At 48.1% G+C, this 25617-nt stretch overlaps 1 protein-coding gene across 10 annotated transcripts in view; it reads left to right on the top strand.

Annotated features, from left to right (window-relative positions):
• The window catches only part of LOC137541584 (sterile alpha motif domain-containing protein 10-like), a 597983-nt gene that overhangs the window by 173697 nt on the left and 398669 nt on the right, over positions 1-25617 (top strand). For 8 of the 10 annotated variants that reach the window (XM_068262964.1, XM_068262963.1, XM_068262959.1 and 5 more), the window contains exon 1: positions 16970-17064. The exons of the other annotated variants lie outside the window; for them this stretch is intronic. In XM_068262964.1, the coding sequence (XP_068119065.1) occupies positions 16980-17064 (85 nt within the window). In that variant the 5' untranslated portion in view covers positions 16970-16979. Of the gene's footprint in view, positions 1-16969; positions 17065-25617 lie in introns of those variants that run through there. 10 annotated transcript variants of the gene reach the window in all.

Here is a 25617-nt window from a genome sequence, read left to right as displayed (position 1 = left end):
CCAGTTTTTTTTAAAAGGCCATTTGTCCAGCAGCACACTGTTGTACCTGTAGACTGTTTTGTAGCCTCATCCAGTGCAGGAGAGTGTGACTTTGAGGCTCCAGTGTGTTACATTCAGTCGGGGGATTCTGAGATTGCAGGAGGATAGTGGAGGAGGGGGGCGTGTACAGGAAAGCCAGCACGCTGTGATAGCATCTAGAGCCCCTGCTGTGCAGTCTTCTCTCACCTCCTCAGCTTTGTCAGCAAGGCGAGCCTGGGATGCTGAATAGCCCTGGAAGCCCTGTCATCACTCAGCCTCCGTGGACAACTGGCTGCTGTAGGCAGCTTTCCCATCCTGGTCAGTGTGCTGCTTCAACTGTCACCCCCGAGAGAGCTGCTTCCGTCCCTGCAACTGTGCGCCGCCATATTGTTGTAGCCCAACACAGAAACAGCAGCTTCCGATTGGCCCTTAGCTCAGAATCACGCCCAGCCCACAGCTGCCGGCCCATCCAATTATTACGGATCCAGCAGCACAGCCGCCCGCCCCTACCCGCTATGGCTGATCATCCAGCCACCCAGGGAGAGTGACTGTACCCCTGAGAGCTGTCTTTGACAGGCGGCTGGATACTTCCGGTTTCGGGTGGCTAGGGGGGGGCTAGGGGGGGGCAGCAGCTGGCCAGGGGGTGGCGTCTGCCCCATTTTGCCATATGTGCGGACGCCCATGACTACGGCAGAGCTCAAACTTCCTCGGCAGACCTTTTACATCACTGCTAAGGTCATGTATATTTGGCCCCACCCATGACCACGCCCACGGGGTGCTTGACCACGCCCATTTTTATTTTTGGGGGATACACTACGGCAGAGCTCAAACTTCCTCGGCAGACCTTTTACATCACTGCTAAGGTCATGTATATTTGGCCCCACCCATGACCACGCCCACGGGGTGCTTGACCACGCCCATTTCCGGGTGAGTCCACTCACTTCTTTTCCCAGGACTAGACCCCTGTGGCTGCTGCACAGATAGCTAGCAGCAGAGTACCGCGGTCAGGCACTCGCCTTATCTCCCTGCATTGCAGCATTTGCAATCTTGCAAATGCTGCACCAGTTTAGCCCTGCTGCTTTGGTGCCCTAGCTCCTGTGCAGCCCTAGGCCATGGCCTAGGCGGCCTTGGCCTAAATCCGGCCCTGGATATGGAGGTTGACATTTATTTCCTATTAAACAATGCACATTGCCCAGCTGTCCTGCTGATCCTCTGCCCTTAATACTTTTAGCCATAGACCCTGAACAAGCATGCAGCAGAACAGATGCTCTGACTAAAGCCTGACTGGATTAGTTTCATGCTTGTTTCAAGCGTGTGAGTCAGACACTACCGATGCATGAGCAGGACGCCAGGCAACCGGTATTGTTTAAAAGGAAATAAATATGGCAGCCTCCATATCCCTCCCACTTAAGGTGTCCTTTTAGAGTTTATTAAATCAGGCCTTTATTTATAGGCAGGAAGAGTATAGGAAGAATGAACAAAGAGAAGGGAGGGAGATATACAGAGGTGAAGAGGGAGGGCCCATAAAACACAGCTCGCAGGTTGACATTCTATCCGTGACCCGGAGAGACACAGCGGCGTAGCGCACGCCAGAACAGATGAGCTGAACCAAAATAAGCATTACGCTTCGCCGCAGCATCTGTCAGAACTACTGATCCTCCCTCCAGTCTGAACGAACGCACGTCCAACCCTCCAGGACAAATAGCCTCTCAAAGCCGGGCAATGCGAAATACGAGATTCAGCCGATCGCAATCCCTGCGCCGCGACGTTGAGGCTATCATCAGAACACATTGTATCTCCGCATAATCTTCCTGCAGTCATCAATCATCCTGCCACAAACTCCCAACACCTTCCCGCCGCTAACAGCTCACATCTTTACACATCCAAAAACACACACGTCTAAAGTGTACTCATTTATTGGCTGATTACTCCTGGGCGTGGCTCCTGTGGGAACTGACCCTTTTTCCACTACCCTGCGATTTGTAATTTGATTCTGATCGCAAATCGCAAGGTACATTAAACTAATGGAAACTGCAGCAACAATTTCCATTAGTGCGATCCGATTGCGATGCGATTTTGGTCAAAGCGCAATCGTCATCCTGCCGCATTTTGTATGCGATTGAGCTGTACTATAATGAGTATAGTAGCTCAATTGCAATTGCATGGTGGAAATTGAAACGCGATTGCGATCGCAATCGCATTTCATAGTGGAAAAGGGCCTTAACCTGCTGAGCGGTCTGGACGAGCTCAGCTCGTCCAACACCGCCAGAGGCTGCCGCTCAGGCCCTGCTGGGCCGATTTTGATGAAATAAAAAGCAGCACACGCAGCCGGCACTTTGCCAGCCGCGTGTGCTGCCTGATCGCCGCCACTCTGCGGCGATCCGCCGCGAGCAGCGGCGAAAGAGGGTCCCCCCAGCCGCCTGAGCCCAGCGTAGCCGGAACAAAAAGTTCCGGCCAGCGCTAAGGGCTGGATCGGAGGCGGCTGACGTCAGGACGTCGGCTGACGTCGATGACGTCACTCCGCTCGTCGCTATGGCGACGATGTAAGCAAAACAAGGAAGGCCGCTCATTGCGGCCTTCCTTGTTTATTCTGGGCGCCGGAGGCGATCGGAAGATCGCCTCCGGAGCGCCCTCTAGTGGGCTTTCATGCAGCCAACTTTCAGTTGGCTGCATGAAATAGTTTTTTTTTTATTTAAAAAAAACCCTCCCGCAGCCACCCTGGCGATTTAATCAGAACGCCAGGGTGGTTAAAGGAAACCAGAGCTCAGGACAAGAAAAATATTTTTACATACCTGGGGCTTCCTCAAGCCCCATCCGTTCGCTCCCAGGCCTCCGTCCTCAGTCTTCTGAAGCTCCAATACCGGGTCCCCGCACTTCCGTCGGTCGGAGCCAGTCTAACGTAGGGGAAGTGCGGCCTCCACGTATCTTTCCAGCAGCTACTGAAGAGATACGGAAAGAGTGCACTTCTCCTGCGTAGACTGGCTCCTACTGACGGAAGTGCAGGGACCCGGTATCGGAGCTGCAGACATCGGAGGACAGCGGCGTGGGAGCAATCCGAGCGGATGGGGTTGTAGGAAGCCCCAGGTATGTATAAATCTTTTTATTGTCTTGAGCTCTGGTACACTTTAACTTAAAACTTGAGATGAATAATAAAAAAAAAAACCATACCTGGGGCTTCCTCCAGCCCACTTCGGTCTGATAGACCCCACGCAGTCCTCTTCTGCAGGCATGGGCTAAAATTCGGCTTCGGGTGATCCGGATAGTTACTATCCGGATTTCACCCAGTAATGCTATGCGGGCTGGGTGGGGGGTCAAGCCTCCCACGATGCGGTCCACGCGGCGTCACGTTACTACAATCACGTCCTCCTTCAGCCCGGAAGGAGGAAGTGTTTGTAATCACGTGATGGCAGATTGGACCGCATCGTGAGAGGCGCCGAGAGACGAGCGAAGAAGACGTCAGAGAGGTAAGCTTGACCCCCACCCCCACCCCCCGCCCAGCATTACTGGGTGAAATCCGGATTGTAACTATCCGGATCACCCGAAGCCGAATTTGAACCCATGCCTGCTCTTCTGCCTCTTGGGTCCTCAGCTATGGCTAGCGGTAGCTAACAGAGGATCCAGGAGGCAGAAGAGGACAGAGTGGGAGCGATCAGGCTGAAGGGGGCTGGAGGAAGCCCCAGGTATGTATGAATTTTTTTTTTATTCATCTCAGGTACACTTATAAGGAATAAAATGGGTTATTTTTTTACATCCTTAAAGGAATACTTAAGCCTTCAATTAAAAAAAAAAATCACTTTTACTCACCTGGGGCTTCTACAGTGGGATGCGAAAGTTTGGGCAACCTTGTTAATCATGATTTTCCTGTATAAATCATTGGTTGTTATGATACAAAATGTCAGTTAAAGCCAGTGGATACCGTTTTAAAAATAAAAAAGTCAGATACTCACCTAAGGAGAGGGAAGGCTCGGTCCTAATGAGCCTTCCCGCTCCTCTCCCGGTGCCCTCTGTGCTGCGCTGGCTCCCCCTTTCGCGTCCCCCGCCGCAGGGACTTCGGAGGTCTTCGGGAGCACTCGGGCTTCCGAAGACGGGCTGCTCCGTACTACGCACGCGCGAGTGCGTCATAGAGGGCGCTCGCGCATGCGTAGTATGGAGTGGCCCGTCTTCGGGAGCCCGAGTGCTCCCGAAGGCTTCCGAAAGCTCCCTTCGGCATGCGGAAGTGGCAGTATTTGACCGAACTGGTCGAATACTGCCACGGGGGATCCTGCGCGGGAACGGGCACCGGGAGAGGAGCGGGAAGGCTCATTAGGACCGAGCCTTCCCTCTCCTTAGGTGAGTATCTGACTTTTTTTTTTTTTAACGGTAAACATTCACTTTAAATATATCATATAACACACTGATTTTTGAGAAGTGAAATGAAGTTTACTGGATTTACAGAAAGTGCGTAATATTTGTTTAAAGAAAATTAGGTAGGTGCATAAATTTGGGCACCACAAAAAAAGGGGTGGGGGTGGGGGGTGGTCGCAATTTCAGTGTTTGGCATGGGTGCTATATTAGCCAGATACGCCCCTGATCACTGTATAGGCTAAACATCACTGGGAGGGCAGGGTTACATAGTTACAGTCATCAGCATAACTTATAAAGGTGTGTACATGAGCAAATGACTGGCATGTTGCTGTGTGTGGTGAAACCCCTCCTACAGTGTGATGTAATGTCATGCCATGGCCCAGACAGTCTGCTGTCTGTGAACCTTGTTGCATTGTGGGAAATTACAGCTTTTTCCAACTGCCAAGCAAGCAGGACCTCTCTCTGTACATAGAACTATCAGTAATGAACATTCAGTACAGATCACCTGGCAGAACTAAAGATGTCACCAGTGATACATTTCAGAATGTAAATCAGTGTTACAATAGGCAAACACTGAGTGCCGTAAATAATCTATAAATTGAAATATTAGAAAATAAACAATTTTATTCATTATGCTATTTTCACTACTGTTACACTCTAAAGGAAAGTACAGTTTCACTTACCTGGGGCTTCTGCCAGCCCCCTTAAGCCATCCTGTGCCCGCGGCGTTACCAAACGATCCTCCGGTCCCCCTCCGCTGCTCCATTTAGCTGTCTTTAGTTGCCACCCACTGCACCTGTGCGGCCCTGGCCGCACGCCTCCTTATTTGTGTACCCATCGCCGGGAGCGCCCTGCGCAGGCGCAGTACGAGAAAATCTCTACTGCGCCTGTGCAGGACGGAAGCGCAAACAACCGCGCACGGCCAGGGCCGCACAGGCGCAGTGGACTGAAGACAGTGAAACGGAGCAGCGGCGGGGGACCAGAGGATCGTTTGGTAACGCCGCGGGCACAGGGTGGCTTCAGGTAAGTGGAAATGGTTACTTCTTTTGATACACTTTAAGTTGGCTGAGGCGGCCAATAACGACCGTCTGAGCCGAAAATTAGGCGCGTGTACAGCAGCTGGCGACCCCCGACAAATGAGCAATCTGCCGGGAGGATCTACTCACCCCCAGCAACGCTGATACCATTGTTTGTGCCGCTCCCCTGCCCACTGCATGACACGCATGAGTGCAGCCCGAGCCAGCAATGTCGTCCAAAAGGATCAGATCCTCATCACCAACAGGCAACATCCATCAAAGGTGTATACGCACCTTTAGGCAGATCACTGATTCTACTGACAGGAAGTTTTCCCAAATGTTGTAATGATAGGGACCATTCTGGGGGCACAGAGATTCCAGTGATAGGAATAGGAATACAGTACCAGTCATATTTTTATGTTAGCATGGCAGCCCAGGACTGCTAATGCAGTTCATATATCTTGGTTGGGGAAGGAACAAAAGCTACACTTCAGGGGTATAGGGAAAACAACACTCACAAAACCTGTTTATAATATATCACTAAACAATTGTTACCTCAGAATAAGGACTAATAAAACGTAACTTTTAATAATTTACATTTGATAAAATAAATAAATGGCTATATAGGTAGTTGTCAAGTACTTATAGAACTCTGTTATAATGAGCTAGGGATCTATAGTAAGCATTACTGGAGGAAAATATATATCTCTCCACCCCTTAGTTCATTACTGTATTAACAAATTACACATACCCCCCACCACAACAATAACCCAACATGTTTCACTTCCTAGCGGAAGCTTTTTCAAGGGGACAAAGTGAAGTATGACAGTGCATAGGTGCAAGAGTGCAAATTATTTTTGTGGTGGGGGGTATGTGTAATTTTTTTAATACAGTAATGAACTAAGGAGTGGAGAGATATATATTTTCTTCCAGTAATGCTTACTATAGATCCCTAGCTCATTATAACAGAGTTCTATGAGTACTTGACAGCTACGTATATAGCCATTGATTTATTTTATCAAATGTAAATTATTAAAAGTTACGTTTTATTAGTGCTTATTCTGAGGTAACAATTGTTTAGTGACTTTAGGATGGGGGAAAGGTTTCTGGGTGCCCTGCTAAGGAGCTAGTACTGCAGTATTACTCCTACCCCCTGGTGGTAGCCCTGATGCATAGCATGTAATCAGCAGCGGGTCGGGTACCCGCGGGTAACACGAAATGCGGGTCGGGTTCGGGTACCCGAATTGATTTAAGCTGCGGGTGCGGGTCGGGTGCGGGTAGCGACTTGTGGGTGCGGGTAGGGTTGCGGGTAGCGGTCTGCGGGTGCGGGTGTGGGTCGCGGGTAGTGAAAGCAAGCTAAAAACCTTCTTTTGCTTTGGTTTGTGTATAAAAATAGGTTTTATTAACTTTACAGCTCCCCAATGTTACTTTAAAGGTACACTTTAGAAGAAAATGTAAAAAAGTGGGTCGCGGGTAGCGGGTCGGGTAGCGGGCCTGCGGGTCGCGGGTCTGGTGCGGGTAGCGGTTCTGTGGGTGCGGGTATCAAATTCACCAGAAAGCGGGTCGCGGGTCAGGTGCGGGTCGCGGGTTGGGTGCGGGTATGAAAAAGTGGACCCGCGCAGGCCTCTAGACACAGCAGCACAGTGAGCCAGTGGCAGTTCAGCACCAGTGATCTGGACAGCAGCTGAGTACATCACCGGAGGAGGAAAGAGCAGTGAATACCAGAGTACAGTAGCTGAGGCAAAGCTTTGCATCTCAATGCAGAAACTCTCAACAGGACAGACAGTAGTAATTCAGCACCAGTGACATTGGCTTCAGAGCAAAAAGAGGAATGCTAGATAGGAACATAACTACTGTTCACTGACAGCACAGTAGTCAGAGGGGCAGAGCACTGGATGAGGAGGAGAGCAGCGCTGGGTGCAGTGAGAGGGACAGAGCACTGGATGAGGAGGAGAGCAGTGCTGGATGCAGTGAGAGTGACAGAGCTATGAATGAGGAGAGCAGTGTTGGGGGCAGTAAGAGGGGCAGAGCACCGGAGGAGAACAATGATGGGTGCACTGAAAGGAGCAGAGCACTGTGATGCACAGGCAAAGGGGGAGGGGTGCAGTGAGGCACGTGCAGTGATCACTGCATTGCAACCCCCTACATGGCATGTGCATCACTGCACAACTCTCCCACTGCATGTGCATCACTGCACCCCTCGCACACTGCATGTGCATCACTGCACCCCTCCCACACTGCATGCACATGTACAGGCAGTGTGGCCAGGGCCGGATTTGTACTTTTTTCCACCCTAGGCCCAGCATCACCAACCCCCCCCCCACACACACACACACATTTTTTTCTACACAACTCATCCTACTAACACTTATAACTTTAAAATAACTTTCCTTCGTCGCAAGGAAACAAGCAGGATTCCCTGCCGCGACGAACGACTCTGGGGGGACACGCGTGTGTCCCCCCAGCTGGCAGTGTTGTATACAAGCGAGAGGGCAAAGGGGGAGAAGAAGAACAACAGACGAAGGCGGCGGCTTCATGTGTTACATTGCCGCCGCCTTCATTTTAATTCTGGCCACTTCAAATACAATGTATTCGTTGGCATTAACACTGTATAGTTACGTTGCGTATCAATGTAATTAGCGCCACCTGCAGCTCTTCCATTCACACAGTACTACGTTCACTAACTATGAATGGAATTAGATACAACAGCGCATCGAAATTCGCTACAACAGCGCCACCTGCCGGATGCGCCCGGCTAACGGATAAGTACCGAAGTCTGCAATCCAGCCCATTCGCACGCCAAAGTGCATGTGCGGTAAGGGAGGGCCCCTGATCAAAATACCATTCACAGTCACAGCATTTTGCACAAGCAGTTACAGAGCAAAATGCGCATACGCAGTACATTCCCTGTCCGCAAACTGCACATACGCTGTAAAGAGTGACTAAAAAAAACAGAGAGCATGGGCTGGACAGGGCAGAAGCAGACCATTAGGAGACCACAGTCAGCAAAGACAGAGGATGGGGACTGGTAAGAAGCCCCTCCCCGCGCATATATAATTACCTAATATATTAATAATTTACTTATATAAATAAGTTACACAAAGTTTACATTTAGGCTCTAAAGGGGAGGGGGGCCCTCTGTAAACATCACCACCCAGGCTCAGCAATTATCATTTCACATTTATATAGTAGGAACTGAACACACAGGCATGAATGATGCTGCAGCAGACTTTAACTTACAGTCAAGTCTGAAGGTGCAGCCAGGCAGGGACGGTGGTGGCAGGGTGCAGTCACTAAGCTGGAGCCAGGGATGTGCGCAGCAAAGAATTACAGAAGAGGGTCTCGTTTTCCAGCGCGCCTGCGCACTGAGGCTCTCATGGATCCATCAGCCCCAGCGGCACCGTGAGACCTCCCCATCCCTAGTCTTCTGGCCAGCAGCACTGACGTCACACTGATTGACAGCGTGGGCGCCCTATTAGCAACAAGAGGCGCTCTCCCCGGCCGGCACAAGTTAGAAGCTGCCTGTGAGCTGTGCCTGCCTGGGACTCACACAGAGAGCGAAAAAGTCTGCCTTGTGGCCAGATACAGACAGGCTCGCTCGAGTCCAGGGCAAGGGGGCAGCAGCAGCTTACCTAACCTCCCACCACCACGATATTGGCATTGGCTCCGTCCCGTCCTCCACCATCTCCTCTCATCTCCTCTGGGCTCCGGTTCCTCCTCCTGCCTTCTCGTAAGTCGCGTAACTAGGCAACTGCGGCCGCCTCCACCAGACCTGCCTTGCCTCTGCTCACAGTCACATGATCGCACACACAGTGACAGTCAGAGCGGCAAGCGGGCGGGGGGCGGCTGCGGACGCTCGCGGTGGGCAGCTCAGCTGACAGGCAGCTTATGGAGGAGTAGGGTGACAGCCTGTCACCCGCGGCCGCCCCACGGAAGGCAGAATATAAATCCGCCCTAGTCCTGTGCCTTGGGTGCCTGCCCACAAATCCGGCCCTGAGTGTGGCTGGGGTGCAGTGAGGCACATGCAGTGTAGGAGAGGAATAGTACAGCGAGAAGGGGCTGGGGAGGGTGCAGTGAGGCACAGACAGTAGAAGGGTTTCAGTGAAGCATAGGCAGTGGGAGGATCGTGCAGTGAGGCTCAGGTAGCGTGGAAGGGTTATGCAGTGATGTACAGGCAGTGTGGGTAAGGTGCAGCGAGGCACAAGCAGTGTTGGAGGGGTGCAGGAGGGTTGTGCAGTGAAGCACAGGCAGTGGGAGGGTTGGATAGTGAGGCACAGGCAATGAGAGGGGTGCAGTAAGGCACAGGCAGTGTAGTAGGGGTTCAGTGATGTACAGGCAGTGTAGGAGGGGTATAGTACTGTAAGAAACTATATGTTTCACAAAACACCTTTATTCCGGCACCAGCAACTCATTAGTAAGAACTGCAAACACGACTCTCATCACAGCAAACAGTATAGGAGATAGACCTTCTTAAGCGTCTTCAGAGTTGAGGAGTTTATTCAGTAAACAGATATACAGATACAGTTCGTTACATCTTTAGCCAAGCAGATTACTCCGTAGTAAGTCTTTGCGTTACAGCTCTTGGCTCCAGTCCTGGCAGCCAGGTTCCTCTTATGTCTATACTACGTTACATCTAACCACCTCGCCCTGAGGCTTATCTAATATATACAACCATACAGTTATAGAATATGACACAACATCATTGCATAGAAGTCAAGGGTTGGAGAAAGCCAGGAGAAAGAAGCAAAAGTGTCTCTCCTCAGCTTGTGACCCCCTTTTAATACCGGTCACCGAAGAGTTAAATGTGACATCATCTGAGCCCTCCCTCCAAACCTACAATTGGCTCAGACCCCTTGTGATGTCATGATACACACCTACTTAATTAATATTCCGCTCGGTCTTTAACCTACATACAAAGAATGTTATGTTTGGTAAATATGGCCTATTAGGGCTGATCAGAACAGCTGAATGATTTCGTCGAAATTTCGTGTACCGCATGCGAAAACCGAATTTCGTGTTCCTAATTTTCGTGTTCCGAGTGCATTTCTATTGAAGTCAATAGTGCCAATTTCTGTGGTTAATTGTAAAGCCCCTGTACATGCTATTATCACCAAATTTGGCATGTATTTTAAGCAGATGAGTAGGAACATTGTTAAAAAAAAAATTGTGAAAAGACCTTATAGTTTTTGAGCAAATAGATTTCAAAGTTTCATAGGAAAAATGGGTTTTAAACTGTGTAAAATGACACTGCTGCAGTACAGGTTACTGCATTCCGAGTTCTATACACATATTGTATACATTTCATGAAAACAGACAGCGTGGGGTCCCCCCTTCCAAGCCTCCTTAACTCCTTGTCTCTCATGCAGGCTGGGATACCCAGAATGCGGAGTCCCGGCCACGTGGGGCTTCGCACCCTGAGCAATACCAGCCTGCATGGTCCATGGCATGGGGGGGGGGCTCTGGAGGAGAGGGGCGGTCAACCTCCCCCTCTCCACCAGAGCCCTTGTCCAATCCATGCAATCCATGGACAAGTGGCTCTTCCCCACCTCCGGTGCCCCAGGAGGAGGTGGGGGCCGCCGACGTCCGGGGGGGGGGGTTCATGGTGCCATCCGGGGTTCCCCTTTAACAAGCGGACCCCGGAAGCCGCCCCGTCCCCAGGAGAAATGAGTATAGGGGTACGCGGTACCCCTTACCCATTTCAGCAGAGTTAAAAAAAGAAATAAAAACACGACAACGAAAAAAGTCCTTTATTGTTCTAAATTAAGCAGGGATACTTACCTTGTGAAAATCCCACGCCAGTATCCTTAGAAGTGGTCCCACGCCAGTATCCTCTTAGGACATCTCACCACCCTCCCACACCGACGAACTTCCGCAACTGAATGCTCACAGTCAGCCTCTGCATCTGTATAGCAGAGGCTATGAACACAAAAATGTTGCCTTTGAAACAAGAAATTTCGGCAAACAGTGATGCGATCAAAATGGCCACTGGGAAATTCCGGAACGCTGGAGGCCACACTAGAGTGGTGAAACCAGCCATTTTTCACATAGATGGTGGGTCCAGGTGACCAGAGCAGGAGGTGCCCTGGTCCCCTGGACCCACCTATTTATGTGAAATAACGCTCAATCTGACACTCTGAGGTGGCCTCCGGGTAAGGGGAATTCCCCAGCAGCCATTTTGTTTATGACACTGTTTGCCGAAAATTCTTGTTTTAGCAAACAATTTTCATGTTTCTAGCTTATGCAATACAGATTGCAGAGGCTGTCTATAACCATTCAGCCCCGGGAGTTGGGTGGGTGCCTGGGACCACTCCTGAGGATACTGGCGTGGGACACTCTTGAGGATACTGGCGTGGGATTATTGCAAGGTAAGTATCCCTGGTTAATCCAGAGCAATAAAGGACTTTTTTCGTTGTCATGTTTTTATTTCTTTTTTTAACTCTCTGCTGAAATGGGTAAGGGGTACCGTGTACCCCTATACTCATTTCTCCTGGGGAGGGGTGGCTTCCGGAGTCTGCTTGTTAAAGGGGACCCTAGGATGGCACCATGAACCCCCCTGTAATAATGTGGTGTTTTGGTGTATACACTCAGAGTTTTCTGATTATTGGTGATCCGCAGTATCACCAGTAATACAGATATATTTGATTATATGGTGATCTGCGGCATCACCAATAATACAAATATTTATGCGTACTCTGGAAAACACAAGGTACAGATGAAATAACTTGTGGAAACCCCACCACACTGACGTTAACTCAGAGGGATGGTGACCTCTGGAAGGAAGGGCAGTGTGTGCGATTCTGCGACTAGGATAAGAACGCAGAATCGCGTTCCTCAACAGCAATGATATGCTGAGGAGTTACTGAGTTCCCCGCAAGGAGAACTCAGCAGAGTTAACCCTTTAGTGGACGAACCACTAAAGGGGGCGAAGTCAAACGGAAAACGGTTCGGTATCAGAACTGGCAAGGAAGTACCGAATCGACAGACAGAAATCAAGATCAGAGGTCAAGCCAAGGTCAGCAACGGAAAATCAGATGGGCAGAGGTACAGAATCGAGAAACACAAGAGTAGTCAGAAGCCAAGCCAATAGTCGGTAACGGTACGGGCTGGCGAAGTACAAGATCAGGAGACAAGAGAATAAACAGGTAACAGGCAAAAGGTCATACAAAATATATAATGCAATTATTATTTTAGGCTATCAACAGAATCTGGCTAAGTGTGGATCCCCAGCTCCAGCTGGTTCTAGCACACTTTGGGATCTGACTAGGGTCTGAGTGCTAACACACAAGTATTAGCTGACTGCAGACAACTTGCAACTGACAGAATGCCTGCTTTTATACTGTGCTGGACTCAAACAGCCCGCCCAGCCATTCAACCAATCACAACATGGCTCAAGGACCTTGCAGCACAGCTCAAGGAGCTTGCTGAGGTCAGCTGACCAGCTGGTCAGCTGACTCTTCTTCTAAGAGTATAAAAGGCTCTACTGCACACGCGCGGCCCCTACGGGGTCCAGACCGTCATGAGAAGTGCCTCGGCGAGCAGCATGCCGTGAGGCCTGTGAAGGTGTTCCAGGAGTGCAGCCTCGACGTGGAGTACGCCAAGAGGTCTGCGACTGAGCGGTGGATCGTGCTACAGCTGCGGACGTGGACGTTTCTCCGCGTTCCGCATGCGACCATGCAGGCGGTCGCGCTGCTGATGCGGACGCGGACAATCCTCCGCGCTCAGCCTGCTGTTGCCTCATTACACCCCCAGGACGTCGGCGGCCCCCACCTCCTCCTGAGGCACCGGAGGTGGGGAAGAGCCCCTTATCCATGGATTGGACAAGGGCTCTGGGGGAGAGGGGGAGGTTGGCCGTCCCTCTCCTCCAGAGCCCCCCCCATACCATGGACCATGCGGGCTGATATAGCTCAGGGTGCGAAGCCCCACGTGGCCGGGACTCTGCATTCTGGCTATCCCAGCCTGCATGGGGGACAAGGGGCTAAGGAAGCTTGGGAGGGGGGGACCCCACGCTGTCTGTTTTCATGAAATGTATACAATATGTATACAGAAGTCGGAATGCAGTAACCTGTACTGCAGCAGAATCATTTTACACAGTTTAAAAACCATTTTTCCTATGAATCTTTAAAATCGTTTATTTCAAAAACTATAAGGTCTTTTCACAATTTTTTTTTTACCATGTTCCTACTCATCTGCTTAACCAGCTGAGCGGTCTGGACGAGCTCAGCTCGTCCAACACCGCCAGCGGCTGCCGCTCAGGCCCTGCTGGGCCGATTTGAATGAAATAAAAAGCAGCACACGCAGCCGGCACTTTACCAGCCGCGTGTGCTGCCTGATCGCCGCCGCTCTGCGGCGATTCGCCGCGAGCAGCGGCGAAAGAGGGTCCCCCCAGCCGCCTGAGCCCAGCGTAGCCGGAACAAAAAGTTCCGGCCAGCGCTAAGGGCTGGATCGGAGGCGGCTGACGTCAGGACGTCGGCTGACGTCGATGACGTCACTCCGCTCGTCGCTATGGCGACGATATAAGCAAAACAAGGAAGGCCGCTCATTGCGGCCTTCCTTGTTTATTCTGGGCGCCGGAGGCGATCGGAAGATCGCCTCCGGAGCGCCCTCTAGTGGGCTTTCATGCAGCCAACTTTCAGTTGGCTGCATGAAATAGTTTTTTTTTTATTTAAAAAAAACCCTCCCGCAGCCACCCTGGCGATTTAATCAGAACGCCAGGGTGGTTAATATACATGCCAAATTTGGTGATGATAGCATGTAAGGGGGCTTCACAATTAACCACGGAATTTAGCACTATTGACTTCAATGTAAACGCGAATTCGGTACTCGGAATTGTCTAATTTTCGAGTTTCGAGTGCTTACTCGAAACTGCCAAATTCCGATGGCAAACTCGAAATTCGGAATCCGAGAGCTCAGCCCTAATCGCTTCGGCCATAGGAAGTGAGTGTCATTTCCTGCTTTGCCGGCTGCCAGATAGGAGTTACAGCGTACTAACGCAGTAATCCCCGAAGAATGCTGTCGGCAGTGCGGCAGCCAGGCTTCCACCAACATCCAGAGTGAAACTGGCCTGACTTTGCCAGAGACTAATACTGCACTTTGGAAGCCCGATCGATTTACGTTCAGACTGGCATCAATCTGGCGTGCTCAAAAAGGCTCGGTAAGATGTGTGGCAGTAGCGGCTTCTTGACTCCCTGTGTGTAATGTGTACCCACAAAACGCACAAAATGAAAGTCAATGGGAACGCAATGGTATGCGTTTTTTTCCCCAAAATATTTTTTTTGCTGTATTTTGGTTTCCTGCTGTCTTCCAAGTGATTTGCATGAATGGAAATCTAAAAATGCATGGAAAATGCATACAAAACGCATGTGCGTTTTGTATATGCAAACGCATTAAAACACATGGAAAACGCATTGCAAACGCACCACAAATGCACAAACACCGCACACAACATTAACTTACAACATGACATAAAACGCAGCGTTTCACGCTATGTCCTATGTGAACCCAGCCTTACATTTGCTGTCAGTGCAGATTAAGGGTTAATGCATTAGGGTCTGTACAAACAGACTGCGTTGCGCTGTGTTCTTGTAACATCATGCATTTTTTTTCAATTGCAAAGCCTTTTTAAAAATAATGAAAATTGTGATGAATTGTACACAGTAGTATGATGCGATTTTAGAAACTTGCAATCGCAGTGACTGCATTAGAAAATCGCATACAAAAAAGGCAAGGAGATTGCATTTTTTCGAGGTCAAATCCCAGGAGACCTTGCAACTTCCTGTCGAAGGACTTTAAAGAGACTCGGAGACGAACAATACTAAAACTCTGATATTTACCTGGGGCTTTCTCCCGCCCCATCAACACGTCTAAGTCCCACGCTGTCCTTCCGCAGTCTGCCGTTCAGCTGCGGTAAGCCCCGGTAACAAGCTCAGTTACATCAGCCGCTCTGCTGGACGCGTAATACAAAAGTACCTTTTCCATCATTATTTCATTCATATATAGATTATATACACCATGGGCTTGATTCACAAAAGAGTGCTAACTGTTAGCACGGCCGTTTTCGCGCGAATGTTCGCGTCTGCGCGCGATCGCGAATTTTCGTGTGCAATTTAACGTTTTCACGCGCAAACGTGAATTTTCCCGTGAAATTGCTATTGTTTTCACACGCGAACGTAAGTTTGCACGCGAAAACGATAACAATTACGCTGCGCGCGAAAACACTTAATTGCGCGTGAAAATTCGCGATCGCACGCACACGTGAAAATTTGTGCGAAAACGGCCGTGCTAACGGTTAGCACTCTTTTGTGAATCAAGCCCTCGGTATTTGTCCAGATCCTGACAAGCAATGCAACATGTGAAAACAAACATGATGTATTGATATAGATCCACAGAAGGGTAGCATCAGGAGGAGGCGGGGTTATGCAAATTAGTCACAGGTGCATGGCTCTGGCCAGTTTTGCCTGTTAAGGGCCATCGTTTCTCATTTTCATTAGATTTAGGCTACATATTCAGGATCAAGACTTCTTTAATGAATCTGTGTAGCCTGGGGGTTGTAAAACTACGTGTGGGTTGTAAAACTAAATATCTCGCCGTAAGGTGAAAACTGCAGAAATATGGGGGTATAAATAGCAAGTGACTCATCATAAAAAGTAGATATGTGGGTGTGAGGGGAGAGGTGGGTCACTGGTATCAGGGCTGTCTCCCGTTCCAATGGGTCCCTTAAAAAAAAAAAAAAAAAAAGGGACTACATCCACATACACTTTTGTTATACTGACGCAGTGCGGCTTTATGTGACGGAAGTGAGTCACGTTAACCACGCAAGTTTTATGCATTGCGCGGAAGCGTATTTTTTCAATACGCTTCAGCGCAGGTGATCGCTTCTAGGGCTGATCGGAACAACTGAATTCCGATTTGGTCAAAATTTCGTGTACCGCAAGCGAAACCGAATTTCGTGTTCCGAATTTTCGAGTCAATAGTGCCAATTTCTGTGGTTAATTGTAAAGCCCCTGTACATGCTATCATCACCAAATTTGACATGCATATTAAGCAGATGAGTAGGAACATGGTAAAAAAAAAAAATTTGTGAAAAGACCTTATAGTTTTTGAGCACGTGCAGTGTGGGAGGGGTGTAGTGCAGCGCGGAGCAGCTGGGCGGGGTGCAGTGGGGCACGTGCAGTGTGGTAAGGGGTTCAGTGGTGTAGCAATATGGGGTGCAGAGGTAGTATCGGGGCCCTTGGGCCAGAGGGGCCCCAAGGGACCCTCCCTCAAGCACAATATTACCTCTCTATTGGTCATGTGCTAATCATTAACAAACTGCTCCCCATTCTTTTCTTGCAACTCTGACACTGTGGAAATCTTTGGCAGGTTGTGGTGCGCCATATCAATTGTTATGTATAGAGTGATTGGGGGGGCCCCAATGTAAGACTTGCACCGGACCCATAGTTTCTTAGCTACACCACTGGAGGGGTCAGGGTGTAGTACAGCGCGGAGCAGCCGGGCGGGGTGCAGTGGAGGGAGTGTGGAGAGGGCGGTGTGGTGTGGGCGGGTCTCGGGATGGAGGAGGGGGAGGCGGCGCGCAGCGGCTCTGCTGTCTCTATGTGACCCGGGATGTTCACTGACCTTCGCGCCCGGATCGGGGAGAGGGAGGCTGGGGGGCGAGGGGACTACAGCCCGGAGCGGGGCAGCATGGACGGTGAGTGACGCTGAGCGGCGACACATGATTGTCACCACAACACTACTACGTGTGCATGATGGGGACACTGCGTGTGTGACACATGGACATTGCTAGATACGTGGTAGCGGGCACTGCATGTTTATCATGGGGACACTATCTGTGTGACACAGGGACACTGTTACATGTGTGTGATAGGGCACTGCATATGCACGATCAGTGTGTTTTTTTTTTTACATCTGTGTAATGGGAACACTGCATCTGTTGAAGTAGCAGGATACATATGTGTGTAAGATGGGGAGTGCTTCATATGTTTGGGATATCAGCAGATGTGTAATGGGGACACTTCATGTGTGTAATGGGAGCTACTATGTGTGTATGAAACACTACATATGTATATAAGTGTGATTGGGAACACTACATAGGATGGGTATAGTACATATGTGTGATTGGGAACACTAGATGGGATGGGTACAGTACATATGCGGGATTGGGAGCACTATATGGATGGGGCAGTACATATGTGTGATTGGGAGCACTGCATGGGATGGGTACAGTACATATGTGTGATTGGGAGCACTGCATTGGATGGGTACAGTACATATGTGTGATTGGGAATACTACATGTGGTGGGTACAGTACATATGTGTGATTGGGTACAGTACATGTGTGTGATTGGGATCACTACATGGGATGGATACAGTATATATGTGTGATTGGAAACACTACAGGTAATGGGTACAGTACATATGGGGAATTGGGATGGGTATGGTACACATGGGATTGGGAACACTACATGGGATGGGTATGGTACACATGGGATTGGGAACACTACATGGGATGGGTATAGCACATGTGTGATTGGGAACACTACATGGGATGGGTATAGCACATGTGTGATTGGGAACACTACATGTGGTGGGTACAGTACACATGTATGAATGGGTACAGTACATGCGTATGATTGGGAACACTTCATGTGGTGGGTACAGTATATATGTGTGATTAGGATCACTACATGGGATGAGTACATTACATATGTGTGATTGGGAACACTACATGGGATGGGTACAGTGCATGTGTGTGATTGGGAACACTACATGGGATGGATACAGTACATATGTGTGATTGGGAACAATACATGGGATGGGTATAGTATATATATGTGACTGGGAGCACTACATGGGATGAGTACAGTACATATGTTTGATTGGGAACACTACATGGGATGAGTACAGTACATATGTTTGATTTGGAACATTACATGTGGTGGGTACAGTACATATGTGTGATTGGGTACAGTACATGTGTGTGATTGGGAACACAACGTGGGATGGATACTGTACATATGTGTGATTAGAAACACTACATGGGATGGGTACAGTACATGTGTGATTGCCAACACTTAATGTGGTGGGTACAGTACATATGTTGAATTGGGAACAACACATGTAATGGGTACAGTACATATGTTTGATTGGGACACTACATGGGATGGGTACAGTACACATGTTTGATTGGGAACACTACATGTGATGGGTACAGTACATATGTGTGATTGGGAACATTACATGTGATAGGTTCAGCACATGTGTGTGTGACTAGGAACACTACATGTGGTGGGTATAGTACATGTGTGTGGCTGGGACACTACATGTGGTGGGTACAGTGCATATGTGTGATTGGAAACACTACGTGGCATGGGTATAGTACGTGTGTGATTGGAAACACTACATGGGATGGGTACAGTACATGTGTGTTTGGGAACACTACATGTGGCGTGTGTGATTGGGAACACTACATCTGGTGGGTACAGTACATACGTGTGATTGGGACACTACATGGGATGGGTACTGTACATATGTGTAATTGGGAACACTACATGTGATGGGTATATTACATGTGTGTGATTGGGATACTGCATGTGGTGGGTACAGAACATATATGTGATTGTGAACACTACCTGTGATAAGTACAGTACATGTGTGTGACTGGGAACACAACATGTGATGGATACAGTACATATGTGTGATTGTGAACACTGCATGTGGTGGGTACATATGTGACTGGGAAGTGGAACACTACATGTGATGGGTACGGTACATATGTGTGATAGGGAACACTACATGTGATGGATACAGTACATATGTGTGATTGGGAACACTAAATGTGATGGGTACAGTACATATGTGTGATTGGGAACACTAAATGTGATGGGTACATAACGTGTGTGATTGGGAACACTACATAGGATGGGTACAGTAAATGTGTGTGATTGGGAGCACTACATGGGATGGGTACAGTACATATGTGTGATTGAGAACACTGCAGCGGATGGGTACAGTAAATGTGTGTAATTGGTAAAACTACATGTGGTGAGTACAGTACATATGTGTGATTAGGTACAGTACATGTGTGTGATTTGGAACACTACATGTGATGGGTACAGTACATATGTGTGATTGGAAACACTACATGGGATGGCTACTGTACATATGTGTGATTGGGACACTACATGTGATGGGTACAGTACATGTGTGTGATTTGGAACACTACATGGGATGGGTACAGCAGATATGTGTGATTGGAAACACTACATGGGATGGGTACAGTACGTATGTGTGATTGGGACACTACATGTGATAGGTACAGTACATACCTGTGATTGGGACACTACATGGATTGGGTACAGCACATATGTGTGATTGGGAACACTACATGTGATGGGTATATTACATATGTGTGATTGGGACACTGCATGTGGTGGGTACAGTACATATGTGTGATTGTGAACACTACATGTGATGGGTACGGTACATGTGTGTGACTGGGAACACATGTGATGGATACAGTACATATGTGTGATTGTGAACACTGCATGTGGTGGGTACATATGTGACTGGGAAGTGGAACACGACACGTGATGGGTACGGTACATGTGTGTAACTGGGAACACTACATGTGGTGGGTACAATACATATGTGTGATAGGGAACACTACATGTGATGGGTACAGTACATATGTGTGATTGGGAACACTAAATGTGATGGGTACAGTACATATGTGTGATTGGGAACACTACATGTGATGGGTACATAACGTGTGTGTGATTGGGAACACTACATGTGATGGGTACATAACGTGTGTGTGATTGGGAACACTACATAGGATGGGTACAGTAAATGTGTGTAATTGGGAACACTACATGTGGTGGGTACAGTACATATGTGTGATTGGAAACACTACATGGGATGGCTACAGTACATATGTGTGATTGGGACACTACATGTGATGGGTACAGTACATGCGTGTGATTTGGAACACTACATGGGATGGGTACAGCACATATGTGTGATTGGAAACACTACATGGGATGGGTACAGTACGTATGTGTGATTGGGACACTACATGTGATGGGTACAGTACATACTGTATGTGTGATTGGAAACACTACATGGGATGGGTACAGTACGTATGTGTGATTGGGACACTACATGTGATGGGTACAGTACATATGTGTGATTGGAAACACTACATGGGATGGGTACAGTACGTATGTGTGATTGGGACACTACATGTGATAGGGACACTACAAGCTTGATTCACTAAGACAAATAGCATGCCTTATCAGAGTAAACACGCCTTATCAAAGTTAACATGCTTTATCAGAGTTAACACGCCTTATCAGAGAAGCATAGCGAGCGCTAAGGACTTATGCCTGCTAATTGGCAATGACGAGAGCTCCACTCGGCCCAATAGGCTGCCTGTCACTTGACAGGAAACTTAACAGGCAGCCTATTGGGCCAATCAAAGTGCGGGGATAATGTCCTTTAAGTGATTGGGCCCGCAGGGGCTCAGTGCAGGAGGAGTGGAGCTCTCGTCATTGACAATTAGCAGGCATAAGTCCTTAGCGCTCGGTATGCTACTCTGATAAGACTTGTTAACTTTGATAAAGTGTCCTATTTGTCTTAGTGAATCAAGCCCTACATGTGGTGGGTACAGTACATGTGTGACTGGGACACTACATGTAATGGGTACAGTTCATATGTGTGATTGGGAACACTACATGTTATGGGTACAGTACATATGTGTGACGGGGCACACTACATGTAGTGGGTACAGTGCATATATGACTGGGAAGTGGAACACTACATGTGATGGGTACAATACATATGTGTGATTGGGTACAGTACATGTGTGATTGGGAACACTACAGGTAGTGGACACAGTACATATGTGTGACTGGGAACATAACATGTAGTGGGTACAGTACATATGTGATTGGAAAGTGGAATACATGTGATGGGTATGGTACATGTATATGTGATTGGGAACACTGCATGGGACGGTTACAGTACATGTGTGTGATTGGGAACACTGGATGTAGTGGGTACTGTACATATGTGTGATTGGGAGCACTACATGGGATGGATGCAGTACATTTGTGTGTTTGGGAGCACTACATGGGATGGGTATAGTACATATATGTGATTGGGAACACTGCATGTGATAGGTACAGTACATGTGTGTGATTGGGAACATTGCATGTGATGGGTATAGTACACATGTGTGATTGGGAGCACTACATGGGATGGGTGCAGTACATGTGTGTGATTGGGAGCACTATATGGAATGGGTACAGTACATATGTGTGATTGGGAACACTACATGGGAAGGGTACAGTGAATATATGTGATTGGGAACCCTGGATGGGTACAGTACATGTGAGTGATTGGGAACACTACATGGGATGGGTACAATACATATGTGTGTGATTGGAAAACTACATGGGATGGGTACAGTACATATATGTGATTGGGAACCCTGCATGAGATGGGTACAGTACATGTGTGATTGGGAACCCTGCATGGGATGGGTACAGTACGTGTGTGTGATTGGGAACACTACATGGGATGGGTACAGTAAATATATGTGATTGGGAACCCTGCATGGGATGGGTACAGTACATATGTGTGTGATTGGGAACCGTGTGTGTGTGTGTGTGTGTGTGTGTGTGTGTGTGTGTGTGTGTGTGTGATTGGGAACACTACATGGGATGGGTACAGCACATATGTGTGATTGGAAACACTACATGGGATGGGTACAGTACGTATGTGTGATTGGGACACTACATGTGATAGGTACAGTACATATGTGTGTGATTGGGAACCCTGCATGGGATGGGTACAGTACATGTGTGTGATTGGGAACACTACATGGGATGGGTACAGTACATATGTGTGTGATTGGGAACCCTGCATGGGATGGGTACAGTACATATATGTGATTGGGCACATTGCATGGGATTGGTACAGTACATATGTGTGTGATTGGGAACCCTGCATGGGATGGGTACAGTACATATATGTGATTGGGCACATTGCATGGGATGGGTACAGTACATATATGTGATTGGGAACCCTGCATGGGATGGGTACAGTACATATATGTGATTGGGAACCCTGCATGGGATGGGTACAGTACATATATGTGATTGGGAACACTACATGGGATGGGTACAGTACATGTGTGTGATTGGGAACACTACATGGGATGGGTACAGTACATGTGTGTGATTGGGAACCCTGCATGGGATGGGTAGAGTACATGTGTGTGATTGGGAACCCTGCATGGGATGGGTACAGTACATGTGTGTGATTGGGAACCCTGCATGGGATGGGTACAGTACATGTGTGTGATTGGGAACCCTGCATGGGATGGGTACAGTACATGTGTGTGATTGGGAACCCTGCATGGGATGGGTACAGTACATGTGTGTGATTGGGAACCCTGCATGGGATGGGTACAGTACATGTGTGTGATTGCGAACCCTGCATGGGATGGGTACAGTACATGTGTGTGATTGCGAACCCTGCATGGGATGGGTAGAGTAGACTATACTGTCTTGCAGGTACTCAAGTGACATAAATGTGAGCAGGTGAGACCCCCAGTATCACCTGTGTGTGTGTTGCTGATAACAACACTCTCCACCCGCTGGTGTGTTGCCTAATGTCTCCATGTTGTGTTAGAGAAATTTATTGTCAATGACCTCATCACTTCAAGAGTGACATCACTAAGGTCCACTGTTAGGACAGTGAGCGTATTTACTCCTAGCAACGTCACTGAAAGACAAAAAATGCCATCGCTGATAAAAGTGGACCTGAACTCAGAACTTCCTCTCTGCTCTAAAAAATAAGCAACAGCATAATAACCTTTGCAGAAAAATATTTCTTTGTTACAGTTGATACAAATCCTGCAATAAATCTGTAGCGCGTCTACTTCCTGCTTTCATGTAAGCAGACATAAGGTTGACATCATGTGTTAACAAATGAGCTACTCTGCCGAGGCAACCAGCTGACACAGCTGAGAGATTAAATTACAACTTGTGATTAATCACAGATGAGGGGGCGTTAGACAGGCTAAACTCCCTAAATACATACAGGGTGCATTTCTCTATGTTTCCTTCTGTCCTGTGCAAGAGATCAGGTCCACTTTAAAGTAAACCAGAGACGGCTGAAACACAAGATTTGATACTTACCCGCGGCTTCCTTCAGCCACATAAGCTCGTTTGAGCCCCTCGCCGTCCTCCTACTTTCCTCTGTTCAGCTGCAATCAGCTCCGGTAACTGGCTCAGTCACGTCAGACGGGGTCTTCTGCGCATTCTCCAGTGCCCTCTCAGCATACAGGAAGCCACACAACCCCCATCATCATGACATCACATCCTGCCTCCCTAAAGCTGCCCACTGTTGATACAATTTTGATTGTACAATCTTACCAAATCTATATAGTAAAAGGGTAAACCGAGTGAATAGACTTTGGGTACTTTAGGTAATCTTTCCTGTTACAAAACAATGATAAGATTGTTCAATCAAGATTGTATCATTAATGGACACCTGTAAGGTGGCCATGAATGATACAATCCCAGGGACGATCGTTTTTAATCATTATTGTGATAAATCGGAAACGAATGATCGTGCCCACTAACATCAATCTGATCAGATTAGGGAAATTGGTCCGTTTTTGGGATGGATCTTATTAATCGGATGGAATTGATTAGCGGGTCTTCAGCCGTTAGTGGGCACAACCAATTGTTTACGATCAACCATAATTGTTGATTGTTCGTTGCATTGTAACGTTAATGGCTAGAAAAGGATTGACATTGCATACTGCTATTTCTGATTGGGTTACATGTGAACCAGCCCTCAGAATATACCGTAGTATCTACATGGCAAGACATGCACTATGAGGTCGCCACCCTAGGGACATCGCAAATAACTACTATTTATAATAAGATCCAAAAATATTATTACAAAATCGCATATACTGTCATCAAGCAAGGGGAGGAGCCTGTGCTGCCACCTCCTCCCTTTATTCACCCATAAATGCCAAAAGAGGTGGAGTTAAAGACAGGGCTGTGGAGTCGGTCCAAAAATCCACCGACTGCGACTCCGACTCCTCAGTTTAGGATTCCACCGACTCCGACTCCTCGACTCCGACTCCACTAATTTGCATATTACAATTTTGTTGATTAAAAGTATGCAACATGAAATTCGTCTCTTAACTTCCAACGCTTAGGAATTTTACAAGACAACTGAAGTGAGAAGGATATTATTATTATTATTATTATTATTTAGTATTTATATAGCGCCGACATATTACGCAGCGCTGTACAGTGTATATATATATCTTGTCACTAACTGTCCCTCAAAGGAGCTCACAATCTAATCCCTACCATTGCCATATGTCTATATTATGTAGTGTATTTATTGTAGTCTAGGGCCAATTTTTAGGGGGAGCCAATTAACTTATCCGTATGTTTTTGGGGTGTGGGAGGAAACCGGAGCGCCCGGAGGAAACCCACGCAGACACGGAGAGAACATACAAACTCTTTGCAGATAGTGCCCTGGCTGGGATTCGAACCAGGGACCCAGCGCTGCAAGGCGAGAGAGCTAACCACTACGCCACCGTGTTGCCCATGTAGCCTACTATATTTATTCCCTTTAGACTAAAACTAGTCATTGGTAAGAGTACTTGTAAAAGGTACAAACCGGAACAAAGAACATCTATCAGGCCCTAGGCAATGTAAGTGTGGGTACATGTAAGAATGATGTGCAGGTTCTCTGCAGGGGAATAAGGAGATTGTAAACAGACAACACCTTTGTATTCAATGTGCACAGCATTCTCAGTGGATTCCCTGCAGCTCTGTGGGGAGTGCATATGTAGAGTATAGTACTACTGTGTAACAAAGTAAACCTGAGACAGATGAAATTAAAGTTTTATACATACTTGGGGCTTCCTCCAGCCGCCTCCAGGATAATCAGTCCCTCGTTGTCCTCCTCCACCACCTGGATCTTCTGCTATGAGTCCAGGTACTTAAACCAGTCGGGCGTAGTGCGCATGCACACACTCCGCCGCCAGGAGCATACTACACCTGTGCAGCACTATTGCGCAGGTGCAGAATGTTCCTGGCTGTGGGAGCGGCATGCGGCCGGACAGCGCTGACTGGCTGAATTACCAGGACTCATAGCAGAAGATCCGGGTGGTGGAGGACAGCGAGGGACTGATTAGCCTGAA

Source organism: Hyperolius riggenbachi, chromosome 12, assembly GCF_040937935.1.
Source record: "Hyperolius riggenbachi isolate aHypRig1 chromosome 12, aHypRig1.pri, whole genome shotgun sequence".
NCBI classification, from domain to species: domain Eukaryota; kingdom Metazoa; phylum Chordata; class Amphibia; order Anura; family Hyperoliidae; genus Hyperolius; species Hyperolius riggenbachi.
This window is presented reverse-complemented; position numbering and strand designations above follow the sequence as displayed.